Below are 21863 nucleotides of genomic sequence, written 5' to 3'. Positions count from 1 at the left end.
CTCTATTGGTCATTTCTTGAAAGTTGATGATTCCATGACTACCATGGGTCATTCTACCTTTGCTCGCATTTTAACTGACACTGACATCTTTATCCCCCTCCTTGGGGATGTGTTTCTAATGGTTGGGGATAGGCCATGGACTCAACCATTGGATTATGAGGGTCTCCCCTTTCACTATCAGAGATGCTTCTTAACAGGTCACTTAGCTTCAGATTGTTCTCTCTCACACCATAGAGGTGTTGCTACTTGGTGGAAAGACGCTATTATTGATCACTTCATTATCAAGGCTTCTAATTCTGATGATTCCTCACATGAGGATGATGACTCCTCGATTGAGGTTGTGCCTCTTACTTCTTATAAGGCCCTTATTAGCCCTCTTAATGCTATTGATGTGGCTTCCTCTACCCTTGAGGCTCCTTCACCTGCTACTACTATTCTATAGTAGTGATCTTCTTCTGGTGAATCTATTCCTAGTGTGGTTATGTGGCAATAGTCTACTCTTGTTGTGGACAATAACTTTGTGGAGATTTCCTCGATTGATCCTTCTCATGATGATCTTAATAGCAATATTGTCTGGATTGTTATTTGTAGCAGACAGAAGGGTAAGCCCTCCTCCCCCAAAACTCCCCCAAGTCAAGTTTTAGGTGTTTATCCCCACTCTTGAGTCTGGGTTCTAGGTTGTTGATGATTTGACAAGCTTTTAGCAGCAGCCTTTTGACTTGTTGTTAAAGGACTATCAAACATAGGTTTATTAAGGGTTAGTACCCTTGTTTTGCTACCTTTCTTTTTTGTCACCTATGAGTTGTTTGTATAAAGGGCCATCGCCCTTGTTTTGCTAATTATTTTAATAAAAAACAATAAAACTAGATGACATATTTATGGAATTCTTGCAAACTTAGAAGAAGGTCGCATCTTTAAATGATGCATATTTGGAAGAATTAGTTAACAAGAGTATAATGAAAGGGAGAGAAGAGGAAAAAGATAAAGAAGAAGAAAAAATTAACTGTATGAAGAGTTGAGATTACTAATTAATCAAATGCCACTTACCAATAAAGGGATGAAACATTGATGTGAAGAGTCACAACCCCTTGACCATTATCCATCCCCTTTCCATAGCCATATAAAAGTAGAAGAATTTTGGTGGAAGAGCATTGTGCCACCTTGGCCAAAGGTTTTATATAGTTGCAAAGCATGGTTTACTTGTAGTCATTGTTCACCACCCCACTCGACTTGTTACATCAATACTCAAGTTCTGATTGACTTGACTAGGTGGACTTAACCGCTATGACATGCTAACACTGCATTCTATCAATTGTATAAAGAAGATTACACAAAACTCATTGAATGTAGTTCACATTAGATCAACTTATGATCCAACTTTAATATATAGGTTACACAAAACTCATTGGAAGTAGTTCACATTAGCTCAACTTATGATCCAGTTTTAATATTTTCTTAATCTGTAATTAAGTATTATCATACTAACTTGTAGTTACATTTTTAAGGTTGTCATTACCTCACTTCTTTTGACTGGCTAGGTTTACTTCCCATCCTTTTGGATAGAGACTTAACCTTGGAATGCATAGAACTGCTTGAGAGTTACTACTCTCTATATGATTCATTCAAACCAATCTCATTATTTAATTATGAGTGCAAGTGGGTACTTCTTGGCACATAACCTGTGTACATGTATGTGCATCCCTTGCACATACATGCATACATGCACGTGTCTTTTCCACGTCAATATGTTTTCTCACATTCACTTAATCTCCATGTTCCCTTAATTGTTTATTATAGATTGGGACATAGCATATCAATGACATTACAATGCCTTATCGACCGACTATGATTCAATATTTAGAAATAGTCTTATTCTATCGAATGCTTAGATTCAAATGCATTGAAATATTCATGCAGAATAGAGGATATTCACTTTCCTCGAGTCCCAAATCGACCCACGTAAGAGTTTGATAGAAATATGTCAGACAGCAAATAATGTTGTTCTCATCTTGGCTATAGCTCGACATAAAAAGCAATACTACATATCATTCTCTATACTTGTAATGATTATGCAACTAAGTCTGCATGCTTTTTATGATTTGCAGACAGTTTGTTAATGGCACTACATTATCATGCTAAGTATAAACAGAGATCGTGTCTTTGATAATAGAGTAGGCAAATAAGGTTGGCACTGTTTTACACTGGTTAGAATAGTAATAACATGGTAAGTGAATCCATCATGGTCTAAATGCTACAACTCGGCGAGATATCAGTTTTATTTAGACTCTTTTCATAGAATCAATTACTTAAGAATTCGAGTCTCATGCTAATAAGTCAAGATTGAAGCAAAGATTATTGCAGAATAATGCCTTAAACTACGGCTAAAGAAAGCTTACAAAAGCTCGATGAAATATATTATAATGGTAAAGAATCGTGCCTGGTTAAAAGCTCGACAATGATAAGAATGGCATGTTGTTCCTTCTCAGCCAAGAACCACGTTCATCCAAGTAAAGAGCTACCAATTTTCGCCCCTTGCTATCAACTTTTCTCTTCTTTTCCAAGCGTTCATTTCCCAACAAAATGATAATGTCTTTCCCAAGGGTCAGCTCATCCTCTAAACGGCCGGATTTCAAAACAAAGTAATCGATATCACAATCAAGAAATAGTTATCTCTATTGCCATAGTTTCTTGGCATTCAATGATTCTTACATTCCAATATACTATGAATTCGATCACCTCCATTACCTGCAAGTAATGGATGTTGTGGCAAGTAATGCCCAAGCTAGTAAATATGCTCGGCATTAAGGATGCATTACATGGAAATTTCAGCTTTAAAAACCGTTTCTACAATGTCTTCCTTGATTTAAATTTGCATTATTGAATTAGCAATTACATCAAAATATATATATATGCATTGGTTTTGTTTAATCACAAGTGCATATATATGTACCCATTCGATTTATAAAATTGGTTGATTATTAAGATATTCTTATGTTCGAGTTCATTTACTTATATCAATTAAAATTATAATAGCAAGTCAAAATATATACATATAAATTTAATATTGAAGATTATTAACATAAGGAAGATCTTGACCCAGCCATCTGGGTTAAACTAAGTCTCAATGCTAATGACAAAACATTGACTCTACCCTAACGTTTCTAGGACAACCAGACAAACCCTAAAAAATTATTTATCTCATGAATCTTGACAATGATGGCAATTTTGACCTTTTCCATGTCTGCGCCCCTCCTTGATGATGCGCAATTTTGACATCATATCAGATTTTAATACAAGAAATATTCTTATTGTCCTGTTTCACCAAATACAAGATTCCCTCATTTCATTATGTCGGGAGAAGGATAAATCATATGTGCAGCCATCAGTGAACCTTGGACCCGTGACATCATATGTTTCGAAGATATGTTTGTAAGATATATTAAAGCTAGTGTGGTTATAGAACTTTACTTGCTTTCTTCCAAATGAACACTTGTGTTGGAAAGAAGGGTGAAATTGCCTTGCAAATTAGTATTGTTAAGCTTCATGAAACTAAACCTAAATCAAGGGAGAAGTTCCAAACTTTTATTGGGTTAGACTGAAATTTTATACCACATATATTTTCAAAGCCCCTTCCATCGAGGGAATTCAATAACAAGCTCAAGAAACATGATGAAGAATTAAAATAATTTATCAATTTAACAATGATCCTTGGTATGTGACGCTCGTGTACAGTGGCATACATACAGTTCACTCAAAGTTCTTCCATCTGCAACCTCTTTAAAATACCTCCTTATTATGAAGTCTGCAAAATGTAATCCATTCTAGGAAGTCGAATAAAAGTTTTTGTTTGTGTGTTTAAACAATTTTGTATTTGCTATTACAAGTTTCGATTCAAAATTTATTTTTGTTTTCAAAATCCACATTTAGTATGAGAGTGGAGAAAAAGATCATGGACATCAGACAGTTAGATCAGATAAAAGGAGATTTCCAAAGTAACTGAAGCCGCTAAGAATAGATCCAAGAAAAGGGATTAGCATTCAGTAGGATTCAAAAATCATCCATCGCAGAAGATTGTGAAAAAGATTGAAGGACATACAATCAAGGAATAAAGGAGAATTGGGGAAAGAGGAAGTCTCTATCCGTATTTTACATGCCCAGTCAACAGATATAGTCGTTACCCAAGGAAAGAGAAAGAAGAGGCTGCAACCGACAACTATGGGAGATCGCTCTTTTTGTCAAAGATTGCTAACAAAAGGAGAAATAATCATCCTCCGTGTTCTGAAGCCGATTAGAAGAAAGGAGGACATCGTGTAAAGGTAAGAAACGCACTCACAATAGAAAATTGCCACCACATTCAGGGGAGATCATGCATAAACTCGCGGCTGAAGATAATGTGATAACATTGTTAAAGAAAAGAAGATGAAGTCTACCAGTTGAAGGGCTATTGCAGAGTACTGCATGAAAATCGCAAAATTTAAAGATGTATGGTTGAAGGGTAATTGCAGGCTAATTTGAATACAATGCCGGATTTAATTTAAGCACGGAAAGAAGCTAGTTTTTGCTACTAACAGGCTACCTGTTTGACCAGTTCTTTAACATGTATAGTTGGGATTGTAAGCCGGCTAAAGGCATAGGGGCAGAAAAGTTCCATAGTATGCTGCTCTTGCAACAAAGGTAGCTAGTCAAGATGTGCATTGTACCATTTTTGAATAATGGTTTCTGTGAGATGAGGGAAAGAACTGAGATCTTATTGGATTAAGATTCAGATTTCTTCGCCATCTTCAATAGAGTACCTGCAATATCACACAAATGCAGTACTAAAACAATCTAAAATCCAAATTCACAGACATTTTCACTCTATTGCCTTCCTATCTTCAAGATCGGGCAATAAATCGATTCGAAAACAAAAGCTAAGTATGCAAGTAAGCCAAATGACACCAAGATTTCAATAAGCCAGCAAGAGAGAGGCAAATGATAAGGGCAAATAGATTTTATAGGTATCCTCATTGGAAAATCAAGTCGAGGGACGAATGTTGGATAAAGGAGGTAGTTATGGATAAGAATTATCCCACATTCATTGAGTGAATGCAATTTGTGGAGGATGGAAGGATAAATAGAAGATAGTTTGTGATAGGATGGAGATTAAAGATTGAGATTAATAAATAGATAAATGTAATGATTTAATAATTAAAATGGAGGAAGAATAATGATTTAATGAATCGATGAAAATGATTCAATAAATTAATGAATTCTAATGATTTAGACAATGGTATCCATTTCATTAATAAGATGGTTAAGAGTATAACTATATGTCTACAGTTTCATCTCTGGTTGTTACTAGAGTCTTGTAATGTTCAACTTCAAACACCAATTGTCAAAGTTCATAATGTTCAACTTCAAACACCAATTCTCAAAGTTCAAACATAGAACAGACATTTTCTTCAGTTTATCCTCCTAGGGCAATAATGCAATAAGGTTGATTTCATTGTTTAATTTTTTAGATAGTTCAAATGAATTAAGGTTAGTCTTTAAATAAATCATGTAGTTTGAAATAAATTGCATTCAAGTCAAATCATAATGGCTAGTAAGAGACAAGGAAACATGAGTTCAGTTTTAAAAATTTAAATTTAAAACATTTTTAAAAGTTTGGGGCTTAGATCCATGAATGCAGAAGTGCCTTGGGTTAATTAGTGGTATGTAGGGATTCAGTAGACAAACCCAGCAAGGATAAAGTTAGTTGCCAACTTACAAGCAAAAATACACCAATTTATACACTTTCAGAAATGAACTAAAATACACTAATTCATACACTTTCAGAAATGAACTAAGATGCTGAATAGGGATTCAGTAGACAAGTCCAGATTCTTAAGATGTATGATGATAAAATAGGACAAGGATAAAAGATAATTCGATCATTGCAGATCCCAAACATAAGAGAGAATTGCATGGGTACTAATAAATACCATTACAAATTTCAATACTCAAATTATACCAAAAGCTCCTATAATTTGTTTTCATCTTTTCGCTAATTCAAGTGAAGGGTAAGGGAACTCTACTATTACAATTAGAACAAGCAGGTAGATCAAAGATTCATATATGTTCGAAACACATTTTGACAAAACAAGACAAAGTATAATTATCGAACATATATGTAGAGCTCTTACAATAACTTGATTAAAAAAAATACCAAAGTTTCACATTCTATGCACGGAAAGATTTGGAACTGCATAAACCATCTTCTTACTTCATCAATCCCGTCTGTCGCTGGAGGAATTTGATAGCTTTGTCCACGTTCGCCAGAATGTAATGCTTTTGCTGAGAGCAACTTTATCCGAGGCCATAATTTCATCGTATCTATGGTAGGCTTGAAACTTTCTTTGATCCCACATAAAAAAACCCCATATGACTGCCAATTCTTTGATCATTTCTGTCCGCCCTGACTCGATTCCTCTGACCGTGCCAAAAGAGGCCAAACGCTTGAACTCCATCCCTGTAGCGATTGCAGCTGAACTGACTTGGTTCTATGCACAGTTTCAATCAGGCCAACTCTGTGTTTTCCCCATACATAATATTTCCCAGTGGCCTTCGTCATCTCTTTATCTCTCGTTATACTTATGACATAAACATTGCTAGGGAAAGTGGACAATACATCAGAATTGACACAATGCCTCAAATCTCCCTCAAAAAATCTGAACGCAAGACTTCCTTAATCATCTCCAGCCTGTCGCCACCTTGAAAGAAGAAGACTTTTTTCATTCTGGACTCCCAAATCTCACCCAGAAAGCCATTTGATGTTTGCTTCATCCAAGCTTGACCAGTGGCTCCATGGGGAAATGACACAAGGATTAGATGAAAATTCTAGACGCAAGCTTGAAATAAAGTTTAACTGATAGTATATAGTAATTCCTTCATCGTGTGGAAGTGGCATATGCTGATGATGAGAGTTTAATGCAAAGCTTTGCTATTGAATGGTGATGAGCAATACTGATGGTATAGTTGATATCTCACGAGCTCCAAATCTCCTCAAGGCCAAATTATCTGTGTCCACTTTATCACTAATGATTAATTCCTCGACTTGGTCTATTCCTTGATTGAAAAGGAGATCGTTGATTATCTTTCCTTCTCTGTAGAAATAATTGATTGTGAAGTTTGAGAGGCTATCCAATATCGACCATGCTTCACTAAGAATATTGTTTGATTCTGCAGTTCCCCAATTGGCAATCTCTGACAGAGAAAGATTAACTCAGAGTCTCCTTCAATCAGCACCTTTCTAATTGACATGATTTTAACAAAAGTAATCCCTAAAACAGAACCTGCACCTCTGCCTCATGGTTTGTTCTAGGCTTGATTGTCTTAGACTCCACCTTGATTAGGTAGCCTTAATGTTCCCTTATTGCCATCAAAATTGAATTTCCACATCCCTGTAGGATGAGGTGTCCATTTTATATTAAAGCGGTTAGAAGAAGGGTATGGATGATTAGCTAACCCATGAATGGGACCCAGAAGTTGTTTTCTTAATAATAAATAATATTTGAACTTGTGGGATTACAGTAAAATGGGAATACAGTCAATCACACCATTGAGAAATGAACAGTATAGGCATTAAAGGAAAATGAAGAAGACTTCAAGTACAATTAAAGTTTAAACTTACTTTTATTTAATTAAAAAAGAGGTAAAAATTTATTCAACAAAGAGAATTACAAAACAAAAAGGGTCAGAAGGCCTTCAAAGAACAGAACATTAAACAACTCTATCAGCATCTATGACTTGCTCAACATGTGAGACAATTTCAAAGATAATTGTCCCTTATTCACGATATTTCATCCGTCCCTTCAATCAGAAGCCCATTTGGCCGGGCAGTCTGCAACTCCATTCTGCTCCCTACGAATGTAAGTTAAGTAACAGATTCCAAAGAACAACACAACAATAAAATCTGTCTGACATCCAAGGCTAAGTGCCAATTAACATCATCCAATTGCTGCTCATTCAACAGAGTCACCACCACTTGCAAATCAGGTTCACAAATAATCCTTTTCCAGCCAAGAACACAACCTCTCTCCTTGGAATACAAAATGACAAGAGCATCCATGTAATTATTTGTATAAAAACCTTTATAAATTGAAATAATGAACTAGACAAGACCAGAGCTATCAAGCCCTACACCACTAATACTAGCATGACCAAGGTTTCCCCTAGAAGAGCCATCAGCATTTATCTTCAGAACCCCATGAGGAGGAGGGTGCCATCGACCCAACCGATTAATTTTCCACAAAGGTTGCCTACCTCTATTCCTCTAAGCCTGCCTACAGCCCGCTCCTAGAGAAAGATCAGCTCTCTGAACAGAATAATTGAGCCAATTGTAAATACCAACATCTCTAGGGTCCACATCTCCAGCAAGATAACACTTTGTCAAGATAGTCTCACAAAGAGTGTGAACAATCCGCCACCACAAATGTTGAACAACCATTTTAGCATCTTAAAAGATCCACTAATTTCTTTCCAACCAAATATGCCAAATGATAAAAGTAGATCCAAAAACATAAACAACTTGAAGAACAGAAGTTTTAACTAAAGGCTTATACTGAATATTTTTTCAATAAGCGTAGACCATAGTTCTCTTCTGTCAGTGTGTGCCTTGTCATAATGAGCAAAATCCAGATTCTGGTATGAAATTCATAAGGATAATTATGCAGAAAACCAATAAAGTTGGTTTCTCATGACTGTAATTATGGATTATCAGATCCTTCTGTTTTTGTAGCGGCCAAAAATTTTGGAATGTAAATTCACTTGCAGTGAAAAAGAAATATAAATCTCCATTTGTGGCCATTGTTTGTAATCCATTGTCCTTTATGTTCCCAACAAATGTTGAAGTCATTGTTATGGTTAAATCTTCAGCGGTGATAAATATTCAGTTTTTTGGAATTTGGGGGAAAAGCAAAGCCATACCGTACATATTACAACCTATAAAAGATTAGCTGTGGTGGCAACCTATGTGAACGGAAATAATATGTTTTGTTGAATGGATGATCTCTGTCTGCTTTTCATTTTGAGAGAATGCAATAAAGTTTATGAGACAATATACAGCTTCCTACAATGAATATATTGTATAATGAATATAATGTCCTTTGCTATATATCTCGAGACATCGTGTTTGGAAAATGATAATCCCTATGCACAACTGTAAGACTTTTCTGGGTTCCGGGTATTAGACACAAACACTATTAAGAAATATAATTTGGAATGAAAGGTTCGAAAAGTGCCCAGTGGCTGGAAGTGAAGAGCATACTCCTCTTGCAAAAATGGCAATATATAAAGGTGCTTACTGAGCTTCTTTGGCATAGTCATTTACTGTCTGGTGCTTTTTAGAATCTTAGATACTTTTCAGTTTCAGTTTTCCTTCAAAAAATAATCTTTGCAATTTGGCCCTAGACCTTGCTGGTTGATTTGTTCTCGTGCTTATTTGCAATTACAATTTGTTATGTGCCTCTTCAACATTCTTTGAAACAGGTTTTGGACCACCGATAGTGTTTTCTCGCGTAGCCTTAAAGTACAAAGAAAGATTCTTTTTTCTCCACACAAAAGGAATGCTATCTACTCTGCAAGAAAACTACTAGTTAAAGTACTCACCCAAACACCCACAATCGTAGAAATAGGGAAAACTAAGCCTATACCAGATTTGAGGTCAAAGCTGATGTTGGCATCAATTCTGTTGTGATGGCAAAAGGCTGGTACATAGGATTTTACCGTCCAACTCATGCATAAGCACAACCACATTCACATTGGTTTCCATCACAAGCTCTTTCAACACTATTACGACCTTATATAGAAACCTACTAAGTAGCTTGACATATTTGGGGGCAGAGAGGCTCCACTTCTACTGCTGCTCAGCTTCGTTGACTGAATTCTGAAATTGTTACATATCTAATGAATTGTCCTGGTTCATGTGATTTGCAATTTCAGAAGCACTATGCTTCATGTTTTGACTCAGTCTCTCCAATTGCCAGAAATGATTTGGTCATTTCTTTATATTCAACATAATTGTTGATAAGTGATGCTGCTCTAGCATGCAGCTCCATGCAACTCCAGTTTGGACATGAAACTATCCATTCATCACCATGCATAAGCTATTTTTAGTTAATAGTTTTTTTTGTTTATTCATGCAAATAAAGCATGTACTCCAGCATGCATGAATCCTTAGGACTATTTTTAGTTTTGCTTTTTGCATGAGTTTGTTTTTTAGTAAATAAAGCATGTTGTGCATGCACTTATTGTATTCTTAATTTAGGGAGTAGTTTGCTTTTTTAAGTTTGAGAGCTTTAGTAGCTTTCCATGCAGACCTAAGAATATATTTAGAACTGCAGTTATTATTTATTCTTCTATACTGCAAATTCTTTATATATACAGCCTCTATGTAATTTTTTAATTAAGCTTCAATAAAGATATTGGTGTTTTCTTCTTTTTGGTGTTATTGTTTGCTAATCAGTTGGTTCAGAGAGGATAGGTCAGGTTCAAAATTCTACAAGTGGTATCAGAGCGGATAGGTCAGGTTCAAAATTCTACAAGTGGTATCAGAGCAGGTAAAATTGTTTTGGGTTAAAGTTTTATTGTTGGAATTTCGCCAAAGTTAATCATGTCGAATTCTAACCATATGCCCGTTCCAGAATTTGATGGGAATGATTATGATTATTGGTGCATTAAGATGCTGACCTTTTTGATTGGAAAATATTTGTGGGAGATTATTGAATCAGGTTATGAAGAGCCAACTGATTGGAATGCCCTTACAGCCAATGAAAGAACAGCAAGAAAGGAAGCAAGGAAAAAGAATGCTCAAGCTTTGTTTCACATTCAAATAGCTCTTGATAAGAGCTTATTTCCAAGAATATCAGGAGCAACAACTGCCAAAGATGCCTGGAAGACTCTACAAGAAGCTTACCAGGGTAGTGATCAAGTTAAAGTGGTCAAGCTTCAGACATTGAAGCGAGAGTTCGAGAATTTGAAGATGCAAGAAGCTGAAAGTATAAGTGATTATTGTATCAGAGTCAAAGATGTGGTCAATAAAATGGCTACACTTGGAGAAATTGTAAGCAATGAAGTTTTGATAAAAAAGGTGTTGAGATCTTTGACACCCAGATGGAATCATGTAGCAATAATCATAGAAGAAAGCAAGGATTTGACAAAACTATAGTTTGATCAACTGGTTGGATCCTTGATGTCTCATGAAGAAAGATTGAAAGATTCTTTTGAAGGTGTAGAGAAAACGTTTTCCTCTAAATTGCTAATCACAAAAGATGAAGATACAAGCAGCAGTAGTGCCAAAATCAATCAAGGCCAAGGTAAAGGGCAAAGCCAAAATTCTTCAAGAGGTAGAGGAAGAGGTGGCTCAAGAGGAAGTGGTGGTTTCAGAGGAAGAGGTAGAGGCAGATTTGATAAGAGAAATGTTCAATGTTACCATTGTAACAGGTATGGCCACTTTGAAAGAGAATGCAGATTGAAAGAAGGTAAAAGTGCTAACTATGCTCAAGAAAGTAGTGACAATCCTCCTGATCACTTATTTTTATCTTATGCCAAGGGTGAAAATACTAGTAAAGATGTTTGGTACCTAGATTCTGGATGCTCTAACCATATGACAGGGAATGAGAAGTTGTTCTCAACAAAGGATGGAAGTTTCAAATCCAAGATCCAGCTTGGTGATGATAAATCATTGGAGATTGCTGCCAAAGGAGCTATGGAGGTCCAAACAAAAGAAGGTATAAAGAGTATTCATGATATTTATTATACTCCACAATTGAAGCACAATTTGTTAAGTGTTGGGCAGCTATGTGAGAAAAATTATAAAGTAGTCTTTGAGAATAAGACTTGTACTATCTATGATAAGAATAAGGATAATAGGGTGATCACTGTTGTTCCTATGACAAGAAATAGGATGTTCCCCTTGAGGTTTGGTGAACATAACAACAGTTTGGAAAATATGGCTTATGAGGATTCAAGTTGGTTATGGCATCTCAGGTATGGGCATTTAAATTTACATAGTTTGAAGTTTCTAACCTCACATGCATTAGTTTCTGGTTTGCCCAAGGTTGAGAAACACAAGGAAGTTTGTGAAGGTTGTGCTAAAGGAAAGCATGCAAGAGAAAAGTTTCCAAAGGGCAATGCATGGAGGGCTCATCACCCACTTCAGCTTGTTCATTCAGATATATGTGGTCCTATGCAGACTAAGAGTTTGGGTAAGTCATCATATTTCATCACTTTTATTGATGATTACTCACAAAATTGTTGGGTATATTTTTTGAAGGCCAAAGATGAAGCCTTGGATACATTCAAGAAGTTTAAAGCCCTTATAGAAAATGAAAAAGGGTGCAAGATCAAATGTTTAAGGACTGATCGTGGAGGAGAATTTTGCTCAAAGGCTTTCCAAAGTTATTGTGATTTTAATGGCATCAAGAGGCAACTTATTGCTGCATACACACCTCAACAGAATGGAGTAGCTGAAAGGAAGAATCGTACTGTGGTTGAAATGGCAAGGTGCATGTTACAAACCAAGGGATTGAGCAATTCTTATTGGGGAGATGGAGTTGCTACAGCGGTGTACATCCTCAACCGTAGCCCCACCAGTACACTAGAAAAGATGACTCCTTATGAAGCTTGGTATGGTAAAAGGCCTAATGTTAATCATTTCAAAGTTTTTGGTTGTTTGGCTTATGTGCATGTACCGGATCAGAATAGACAAAAGTTAGATGCAAAGAGTGAGTCATATATTTTTATTGGGTATAGTGAGAAAACCAAGGCTTATAGATTGTATAATCCCCTCACTAACAAGCTTATTGTCTCAAGAGATGTGATTTTTGATGAAGGGGGAGTTTATGGTCATAAAAAAGGCCATGTTGAGAAACCAAAATCTATTTTGAATGATGATATAATTGCTGATATTGATCTTGAGTAGCCAACTAATGTTTCTATATCTAGTGGTTTAACTCCACCAAGCAACCCTTAATCAAGTTCTTTAGTACCATGTTCAAGTCCAGCTTCTTCTCCAAGTTCTACAAGGAAAGTAAGGAGATTGAGTGATATCTACTCGAGGAGTGGAAATCAAGTACATGAAGAAAACCTAGTAGGTGAAACAGTGAATTTTGCTTTATTAGCCAAGGCTGATTTTGAACCATCATGTTTTGAAGATGCATGTACTAATGAGGTTTGGGTGAAAGCCATGGAAGAAGAGATGGATTCCATTCACAAGAATGACACTTGGGAGTTAACAGAACTTCCACATGACAAAAAAAGGATTGGCACCAAATGGGTCTACAAGACCAAATTTAACAATGATGGGAGTGTTGAAAGACACAAGGCAAGATTAGTTGCTAAAGGCTTCACACAAAAGTATGGAATTGATTATGAAGAAACATTTGCACCAGTAGCAAGACAAGAGACCATAAGAATGCTGATTTCATTAGCAGCTCAGAAGAAGTGGAGCATACATCATATGGATGTGAAAAGTGCCTTCTTGAATGGGTACCTAGAAGAGGAAGTATATGTAGAGCAGCCACAACGTTTTGAATTGGAAGGAAAAGATAATTATGTCTACAAGTTGAAGAAGGCTTTGTATGGCCTCAAGCAAGCACCAAGAGCGTGGTATGCCAGGATTGATGGATACTTTCAGGAGAATGGCTTCCAGAGAAGTAAGAGTGATCCTACCCTTTACTACAAACAAGAAGGTACTGATATTCTCATCATAAGTTTGTATGTTGATGATCTTTTGTATATGGGTAGTAGTTCTAAGATGAAAGATGAATTCAAAGCTGCTATGATGAAGGAATTTGAGATGAAAGATCTTGGTCTAATGAAATATTTTCTAGGAATGGAGGTTTATCAAAGTAAGGATGAGATTTTCATTTGTCAAACAAAGTATGCACAGGATATGCTGAAGAAATTTAATATGACTGATTGTAACCCTGCCTCCACTCCAAGTGCTCATGGAGATTTGTTATGTAGAGATGATGGTGCTGATTTAGTTGATGAGACAACTTACAGAAGTATTGTGGGGAGCTTGATGTTTCTAATCCACACGAGGCCTGATATTGCCTATTCAGTTTCACTTGTTTCAAGGTATATGACAAATCCATCTGAAATACATATGAAGGCAGCCAAGAGGATTTTGAGGTATGTGAAAGGGAATTTAAGTTTTGGTATTCATTACTACTCTTCTGAAAAGTTCAATCTTGTAGGCTTTAGTGATTTAGATTGGGGAGGTAGTATAGATGACCGTAAATCTACATCTGGAAATTGTTTTTCTTTTGGTTCTAGTTTAATTACCTGGAGCTCAAAAAAGCAAAGTATTGTTGCCCTCTCATCTACAGAAGCGGAGTATGTTGCAATTACCTCAGCAGGTAGACAAACTCTTTGGCTCAGAAAAGTTTTGGAAGAAATTGGAGAAAAACAAATTCAGCCTACAGTAATTTATTGTGACAATGTGAGTGCCATCAGAACTAAGCATTTTGATTTGAAATATCACTTCATACGAGATTTGGTGCAAAAGAAGGATGTCGAATTGAAGCACATCAACACCCAGGATCAACTAGCAGATATATTCACCAAAGCGGTTGAGAAAGCTCAGTTTATAGCACTACGAGATAAGATTGTTAGCCCTCTCAACATCAAGGGGGAGTATGTTGATAAGTTATGCTGCTCTAGCATGCAGCTCCATGCAACTCCAGTTTGGACATGAAGCTATCCATCCATCACCATGCATAAGCTATTTTTAGTTAATAGTTTTTTTTGTTTATTCATGCAAATAAAGCATGTACTCCAGCATGCATGAATCCTTAGGACTATTTTTAGTTTTGCTTTTTGCATGAGTTTGTTTTTTAGTAAATAAAGCATGTTGTGCATGCACTTATTGTATTCTTAATTTAGGGAGTAGTTTGCTTTTTTTAGTTTGAGAGCCTTAGTAGCTTTCCATGCAGAGCTAAGAATATATTTAGAACTGCAGTTATTATTTATTCTTCTAGACTGCAAATTCTTTATATATACAGCCTCTATGTAATTTTTTAATTAAGCTTCAATAAAGATATTGGTGTTTTCTTCTTTTTGGTGTTATTGTTTGCTAATCAGTTGGTTCAGAGAGGATAGGTCAGGTTCAAAATTCTACAATAATGTGGGCAAAATTTGAATGCTTTAAACGTGCCGATAACCACCTCAAGGTTTTGAATGTGTTTTGTGTAGCAATTTCTTGTAGAGGTTGATAGAGTTACTTCTCTCAGATTTCTCTTCTAATTGAAAGCCATTTGCAAGTTTTTCTTGCTGTTGGATACTCTGATGGCATGATTGGCATTTCTCGCCGTTGATATGATTGTAATCTGATGGTTCTAGCAGCTTTCACTTGTGCTAGTTTTGTAACTTCAATAATAATCCTTTTCATTGGTTTTGTGCCCTTGACCCTTTTGTTACTCTCAGGCTGAGGTTTTCTTGATCGATGTTCTCTGAGTTTCTATCTGTGGAAACAAACCATGCAGCGAATTCTTGGGATGTGATACCAGTTCACCTTCTTTCTGTATGAATCATTATAATTACTTGTTTTGAGAATTATAAGCCAGCTTTAATCAGAATAAAAAGAATAATCTTTTGAGCCCCTCAAGGTAGCTGAAATGGTGCAGTTGCTGCCCCTAATTGTGTGGTTGGCCACCCACCCCAGTTTAACTCCCCATTCACCCATGATGTGTGGGCTGGGGACCTCTCTGCATCACCCTGGGGTTCTAGGGCTTGCCCTGTGTTTAATCACACTGCTTTTGGATATTGCTGATCCAGGTTTCTTGGCTGTCAAATCGCATGGTTATAATTTAAAAAATTTAATAAAAAATTAATTAAAAAGATATTTAATGATTCTTGAGTATGTAAATATTCTTCTAACATCTGTTTAAATCTTTAATGGAGAATTCCTTTGCAGTAAAGTTCACATTGACAAATAAATTACAACAAAAGCACTCCGTAAATACATTGAACCCCAAAATTCTACGTTGCCAAGCAATAAATTGTTCATATTGTTATGGTATCGTGAACACAAATTCTGAAACCATCAAAGATAATTCACAATCCCGTTCAGATAACATTGTAGATACTTGCAAACACTGGTCTACTGTTCACTAACTGAACATACACAGAGAGTATGGAAAATTGTAATTTGGTCTCTAGTGTAGCCAGTCTAAACTGAATGCTTCTTCAACAACTTCAACAGTAAGGTTACTCGTGGAGTTGACTTTGCATATATAGGTCAACTGTTGCTCATTGTTCTTATCACAAATCACATGTTTGAGAGATGAAAGTTTGCTTAGGGTTTTGGAAAACTGTCTTAGTTTACAGCACTCCCTCAAGTCCAGTTTCTTCAAACTTGGTAGCTTATGAAATCCATCTGGAAACCCCTTCAAACACGCACAAAATGAGATGTCAAGGAATTCTAGTTGTTGAAGACTGCTGATAGAGGGTGGCAGCTCTGTCAAGTCTGCACATGCACACAATCTTAGCACCTCAAGTACGCTAAGATTCCCCAACTCATCAGGTAACTTTGCAAGCCGATGGCAGTTTGTCACTGACAATTTTTTCAGGGAAGTCGAAGAACATATTCCTTTTGGCAACTCCTCCAGATCACTGCAGTGATCGACATTAATTTCCAAAAGCCTTGGAAAGTTGAAAAATTCATCCCCAGCTAATTCATTCATGTTACCAAGGCCCTCACATAGACTCATGGATAGCTTCTCCAGACTCGCCAAAAAATTTAAGTAGTCATACATTGGAGGAACTACCAACCTTTCAAGTTGGAGAGTTTTAAGCTGAGAAAGTGCACTGAAAGCATCCAGTCCATTGAGTGTAGCTCTTCGTGTGCTGTAATTATGGATTATCAAAACCTTGAGTTTCTTCATTGTATGCAGAAATTTAGGAATGTTATATCTGCTTGCGGTGAAATATAAAAGTAAAGCTTCCACCTCCGGGAACTCCATTTGTGGCCATTGGTTTTCATCCAGTGTGCCTATATATTCCCAACAAATATTGACACCAATGCTACATTAACTCTTCAAATATCTTCTCAGCCTACATCTTCACAGTAACCGAAATGAAAAATATTCAATGTCTTGGATCTGGAAGGGGCATACATATTACAATAAAAAATAAGAGCCATAGTTCTCACCTGTGTGAATGGAAACAATCTGAACTTTAGATGTATCGACTGTATGCCACTTTGACGGAATACGATCATGCTTTTCAGGCATACACAACCTACTACAGTGAATTATATTGTCCTGTTTCAACAAATACAGGGCCAAATCTCTCATTACATCATGTTGGGAAAACGATAATCCATATGCGCAACCATGAGTAATCCCTGGGCTCCTGGCATCAGATGTTACAAAAACATGTTCATAAGAAAATTTATAAACTGTGGTTTAAGGACTTCCCTTTAATTTTTTAAGAAGTGAACATCTGTTTAACAACTAGGGGTGGATTTTCCTTGCAATAGTAATATTAAACTCACAAGTCCTAAAACAATGCCTAAATCATGGGAGAAGTTACAGACTTGTTTAAGCTCGGGATGAACTTTTATTTTCAAATTATCTTCTCAAACACCATATTCAATATAAAGCACAATAACCATATTGAAGATTTGTCAAAGTGGCCATGCACCTTACCACGGATCCCTCTTTAACTCCAACAGACTACGATCTGCGAATTCCCATAAAACCATAAAAGCATCATCCCAATCCATTCCACGTACATACACCCAAATGTCTAACAATGCATTTGCAGAAATAGTTCGTCCTTGTGGAAATGCAGCAAGGTCCAAGAAGCACTGCTTTGCATCGTCTTCCAAAACATCTATACTGGTTGTTTTCAGGCGTTCATGAAGCTCCTCTTCATGATAACTAGATATAGTTTCTCCTCTTGAAAGTTTATTCTTAGCAATTTGCCAAACAGGGGTGGGCTCGTCACGCAAAGAGCTACCAATTACTTGAAGAGCAAGTGGCAAACCTTTGCACTCTGCCTGCACCTGCACATGAGCGTAACTAAATTAACCATTCAGACAACAATAAGATCGAACCAAATGGTGGATTTTAACGAACAACGCGAGCAGCAGGCTACCTGTTTGACCAGTTCTTTATCGTGGGAAGCTGGAATGGTCAGCTGGCCAAAAGAATAGTGGCAGAAAAGTGACAGGGCATGATCCTCTTGCAAACATGGTAACTGGTAAACGCGTGCATTGTGCTGTTTACAGATAACGTTTACATCCCTTGTGGTTACTAGAGTCTTGTAATATTCGCCTTCAAATAGCAATTTTTGAAGGTTGGATCTAGAACAAACATCATCCAATACTACCAGAGTTGGTTGACTTCTTCTTGAGCTTATTTGGTATTGTAATTGGTTACGAGCCTCCTCAATGTTCTTAAAACCAGGTTTTGGGCAACCAACAATGATTTCGCACATGTTTTCTATGATATCCAGGATTTTTGGACTTTTTGAAACGGTAAAGTAAATCACCCTCTTCTTAAAGTGTTCTGCAAATCATGAGAAAGTTTACAAATATTCATTTTTTCCTTTTTAATAGGACCAACTATATGTATTCTACTGAAAATTACAAGGTAAAATGCTCGAAGTCATTGAAACAGGGCAAAGTGAAGGCATTGCAGATTTCAATAACATCAATTACGATTTATATGATAGGAATTTGATGCAGAGAAAAGATGATGTTACCTTTGATTTGGTTATGATGGCAAAGGGCTGATGCTAGTGTGGACTTTCCCATTCCACTCATACCTGTAATTCCAACCAGACTCACATTGATGTCCAGTAAAAGCTCCTTCAACTGCTCTACAAAACTATCCAAACCCACTAAGAAGCTGGGCATATTTGGGACGCAGAGGCTCCATTCATGCTGCTCTACATTAGCCCCTGAATTTTCAATTATTTTCCTGCGAAACAAACTATTTTCTTGGGTGTGTGCATCAATCTTGCAGGCAATCTGCTTCACATCTTCAGTCAGGATTTTTAGCCTTTTGGAATCATTGGCCAATTTCATTACATCCAATGCAATGTGGGGCAAAATATTGGTATTGATGAAATCCCCAATGTACTTCTCCATATTCTGAATCTTTTTCGCATACCTGAATTTCTTGTGGAGCTTGCGAAAACTGGTTTTCTCGCAGTCCTCTACCAGTCGAAGGCCATCGGCAAGTTTCGCCCGAAAGTCTTCGATGCTCCGCAACCATGCCTCCGATGACGACTCCAAACTCAACTCCCACATCTCGTCAACGGCCGGCTTCAATCCATTCAGTGTTTCCTTGAGCTTCTTACATGCAGAATTGCTGAAAACCCTAATTATGTACGGAATTCCTTTCTTCACGGCTGCGGAGGCCTCTTGAAACGCTACTCCAACCACAGCACCCACAAAGATGGCCTCCATGCTAGATTTGAACACAGATTTCTGTCAGCGCCAATGAGATTGGATAGTTATACACACATTACATTCTACCTAGAAAGCGCAGGTAAGTGGCTTTAGAAAAAGTCTCCGCGGGGACCGGGAGAAAAGTCTCTCCCGGCGGGGTCCCGCAGTCTCTCTCGCCGTGGAAACGCGTACTAAACCCATAAACGTTCCGTTCACAAGGGCGCTCTTCTGCTCACACATTTCCGCCAAAAAATCATTTGTAAATGGAGACGACGATTCGTAGAATATAGAATACAAATAATAATGTAACTATTTTAATTTTTCTTTACTGTTAGTCCCCTTAAACAGCCTTAATTATTAATTCCTGCCATGAAACTATAGGGAAGGCAGCAACCATTAAATGGTGATTAGTCTTGTTGATTCAGCCAATAAAATTGCTAATGTTTTTTATTGTGTTATGAACAAGTAATCTTTTCTTTAATTGAAATGTTGATGCAAAATATTTTGGTCGTCTTTGATTGGCGTTGGAGATGGGTAGCAGATGCATTCCCGCATACCAACATTAGAGAACATGCCATTACCAAAGTGGGTGGTAGATTGTCAGAAAACAAATTGTCAGTAAGATGCAGTTGCATGTTGAACAAGGTTGTATTGGACAACATCTCTATGTGCTCCAATTTAACTGATTTTGTAACATCTTGCATGTAAATGTTATGTGGAAGCAAAAACTGTGCACATATGCCCTTTTCAATATGACAAATGTCTATTGCGGTCTGCACAAAACCCACATAAGCCTATAGTGACCAACGGGCCTATGTTTAGGAAGTATGGTTGTGTTGATGCTTGTTAGCTATTAACTATAAGGAAATTTGCAACCAACTTTATGACAATTTCAACATAACCCAATTAAGATTTCAATAAAATAAACTCATAGAATCCACAAGCAAAGAATAGACAACATACCCATCAAAGATGACACAAGATATATCATGGGAAAACCTTAATGAGGGAAAAACCCAACCTCCAAAAGCATCAATCACCATGTATTATTCAGCAATGCAACATTACAATACAATTGTGAAAGCTTCGAAAACCCAACCATCAACAAGCCATCAACAAGTATTTCATGTGAACAAGCATGTAACCACACATTCCATGCCATGCTTCCAACCTCCACAAATGTTAACCTGGCTAATTGGCTCTAACCCAAACAGCTACCCTTATGGTTGTTTTTATAAACACAAGATCCCACAAAACCACCAAGTGGTATTACATCAAAACCATTTGCTACAATACCATGTGCAAATAACCCTACCTACCCTCAATTACTATTGAGTACTTTATATTATTTATTTCCCCAATAATAATATTTATAATAAAATATAATATAATATTTCAATGTTACAATACAACTCATCAAGTGGTCCCAAGAATATTCTCAAGGAATCTCTACATGTTACACATTCATGTGCAACATCAAATAAATATTACATTACATGTCCATGGGAAACTCACATAATAAATAAATAAATATTACAAACAAACATTATTATGCAAGATGTACAACACTTATTTTCCCAACATTCTCCCACTTGTTGTATACATTGCATAAAGGGCAATAAGTAACCACAAAATGAACAAGGAAACAATCCCTCTAGCACATATACCATCATGGAATCAAAGTGCTCCACATGCTCCATCAAGATACCTGCAACAAGAAACAAAGTGACCAACATTTCATACACAAATGCTCCCACCATTCATCATGTCACTGCCACTAGACATGAAAAGGCCATCTAAAGAGAAATCCACACAATCTATCATAGCAAAATATAAGTCCTGTCTAAACTGATATCCAAATGTAAACACTCAATCCAAAGCTATCCAATGCAAGGTAGCTGTCAAGAACCAATAACTTTAACTGAAATAGCACCCACGACAAGTGCTAACACATCCAACTATCCATACCTCCAAGGTATAAATATCAAGTAAATCTCATATTATCAACATATACAATCCATAACATGCAACCATAAGCTCCAAGTGCAATACTTGTCACATACACACCAAGATACTCCCATTGTAGAGCATGTGCACCAAGTTGTGGTACCAAAAGGGGGTCTTAAGATGCCACTTATTTATTTATTTATTTTAAATCAACAAAGTCTAAACTTCAATGACAAATTGAACATAGTTACACTCCAAATTTGAAGATGAAACAAAAACAAGAGTCAAAATACTTTGAATCTACTTTCTAAACTACTATATTTATTTTGAAAAATAGTGGCGATTAAGGGCTTAAAAAAGGGGGGCAATAAAAAGTGGTCATGTTTTTATGCAAAAAACATAACATAGCATCTGTTGTGTCCCCCCTAAAATGTTAACTTTTTTTTTTTTTTTTAAATCACTTCAGTGAGAAATTAGCTAACATCTTGTAGTT

The 21863-nt window shown here is 36.6% G+C and overlaps 1 protein-coding gene across 2 annotated transcripts; it reads right to left on the bottom strand.

The window, feature by feature from the left end:
* Nucleotides 1-15890: 15890 nt before the first annotated feature.
* Nucleotides 15891-19609, bottom strand: LOC131074778 (putative disease resistance protein At5g47280). 2 transcript variants are annotated; one of them, XM_058011457.2, is made up of 5 exons: nucleotides 18733-19609; nucleotides 18124-18536; nucleotides 17673-18031; nucleotides 17174-17376; nucleotides 15891-17014 (listed from the first exon to the last, which is right to left on the bottom strand). In XM_058011457.2, the coding sequence occupies exons 1-5, from the start codon at nucleotides 19439-19441 to the stop codon at nucleotides 16179-16181; spliced, it is 2520 nt and encodes an 839-aa protein (XP_057867440.1). In that variant the 5' UTR covers nucleotides 19442-19609; the 3' UTR covers nucleotides 15891-16178. The 2 variants fall into 2 exon arrangements, with proteins under 2 accessions (XP_057867440.1, XP_057867441.1); XM_058011458.2 differs by having other exon boundaries at nucleotides 16872-17082.
* Between the last annotated feature and the right edge of the window lie 2254 nt (nucleotides 19610-21863).

Source organism: Cryptomeria japonica, chromosome 7 (genome assembly GCF_030272615.1).
Source record: "Cryptomeria japonica chromosome 7, Sugi_1.0, whole genome shotgun sequence".
NCBI lineage: Eukaryota > Viridiplantae > Streptophyta > Pinopsida > Cupressales > Cupressaceae > Cryptomeria > Cryptomeria japonica.
This window is presented reverse-complemented; position numbering and strand designations above follow the sequence as displayed.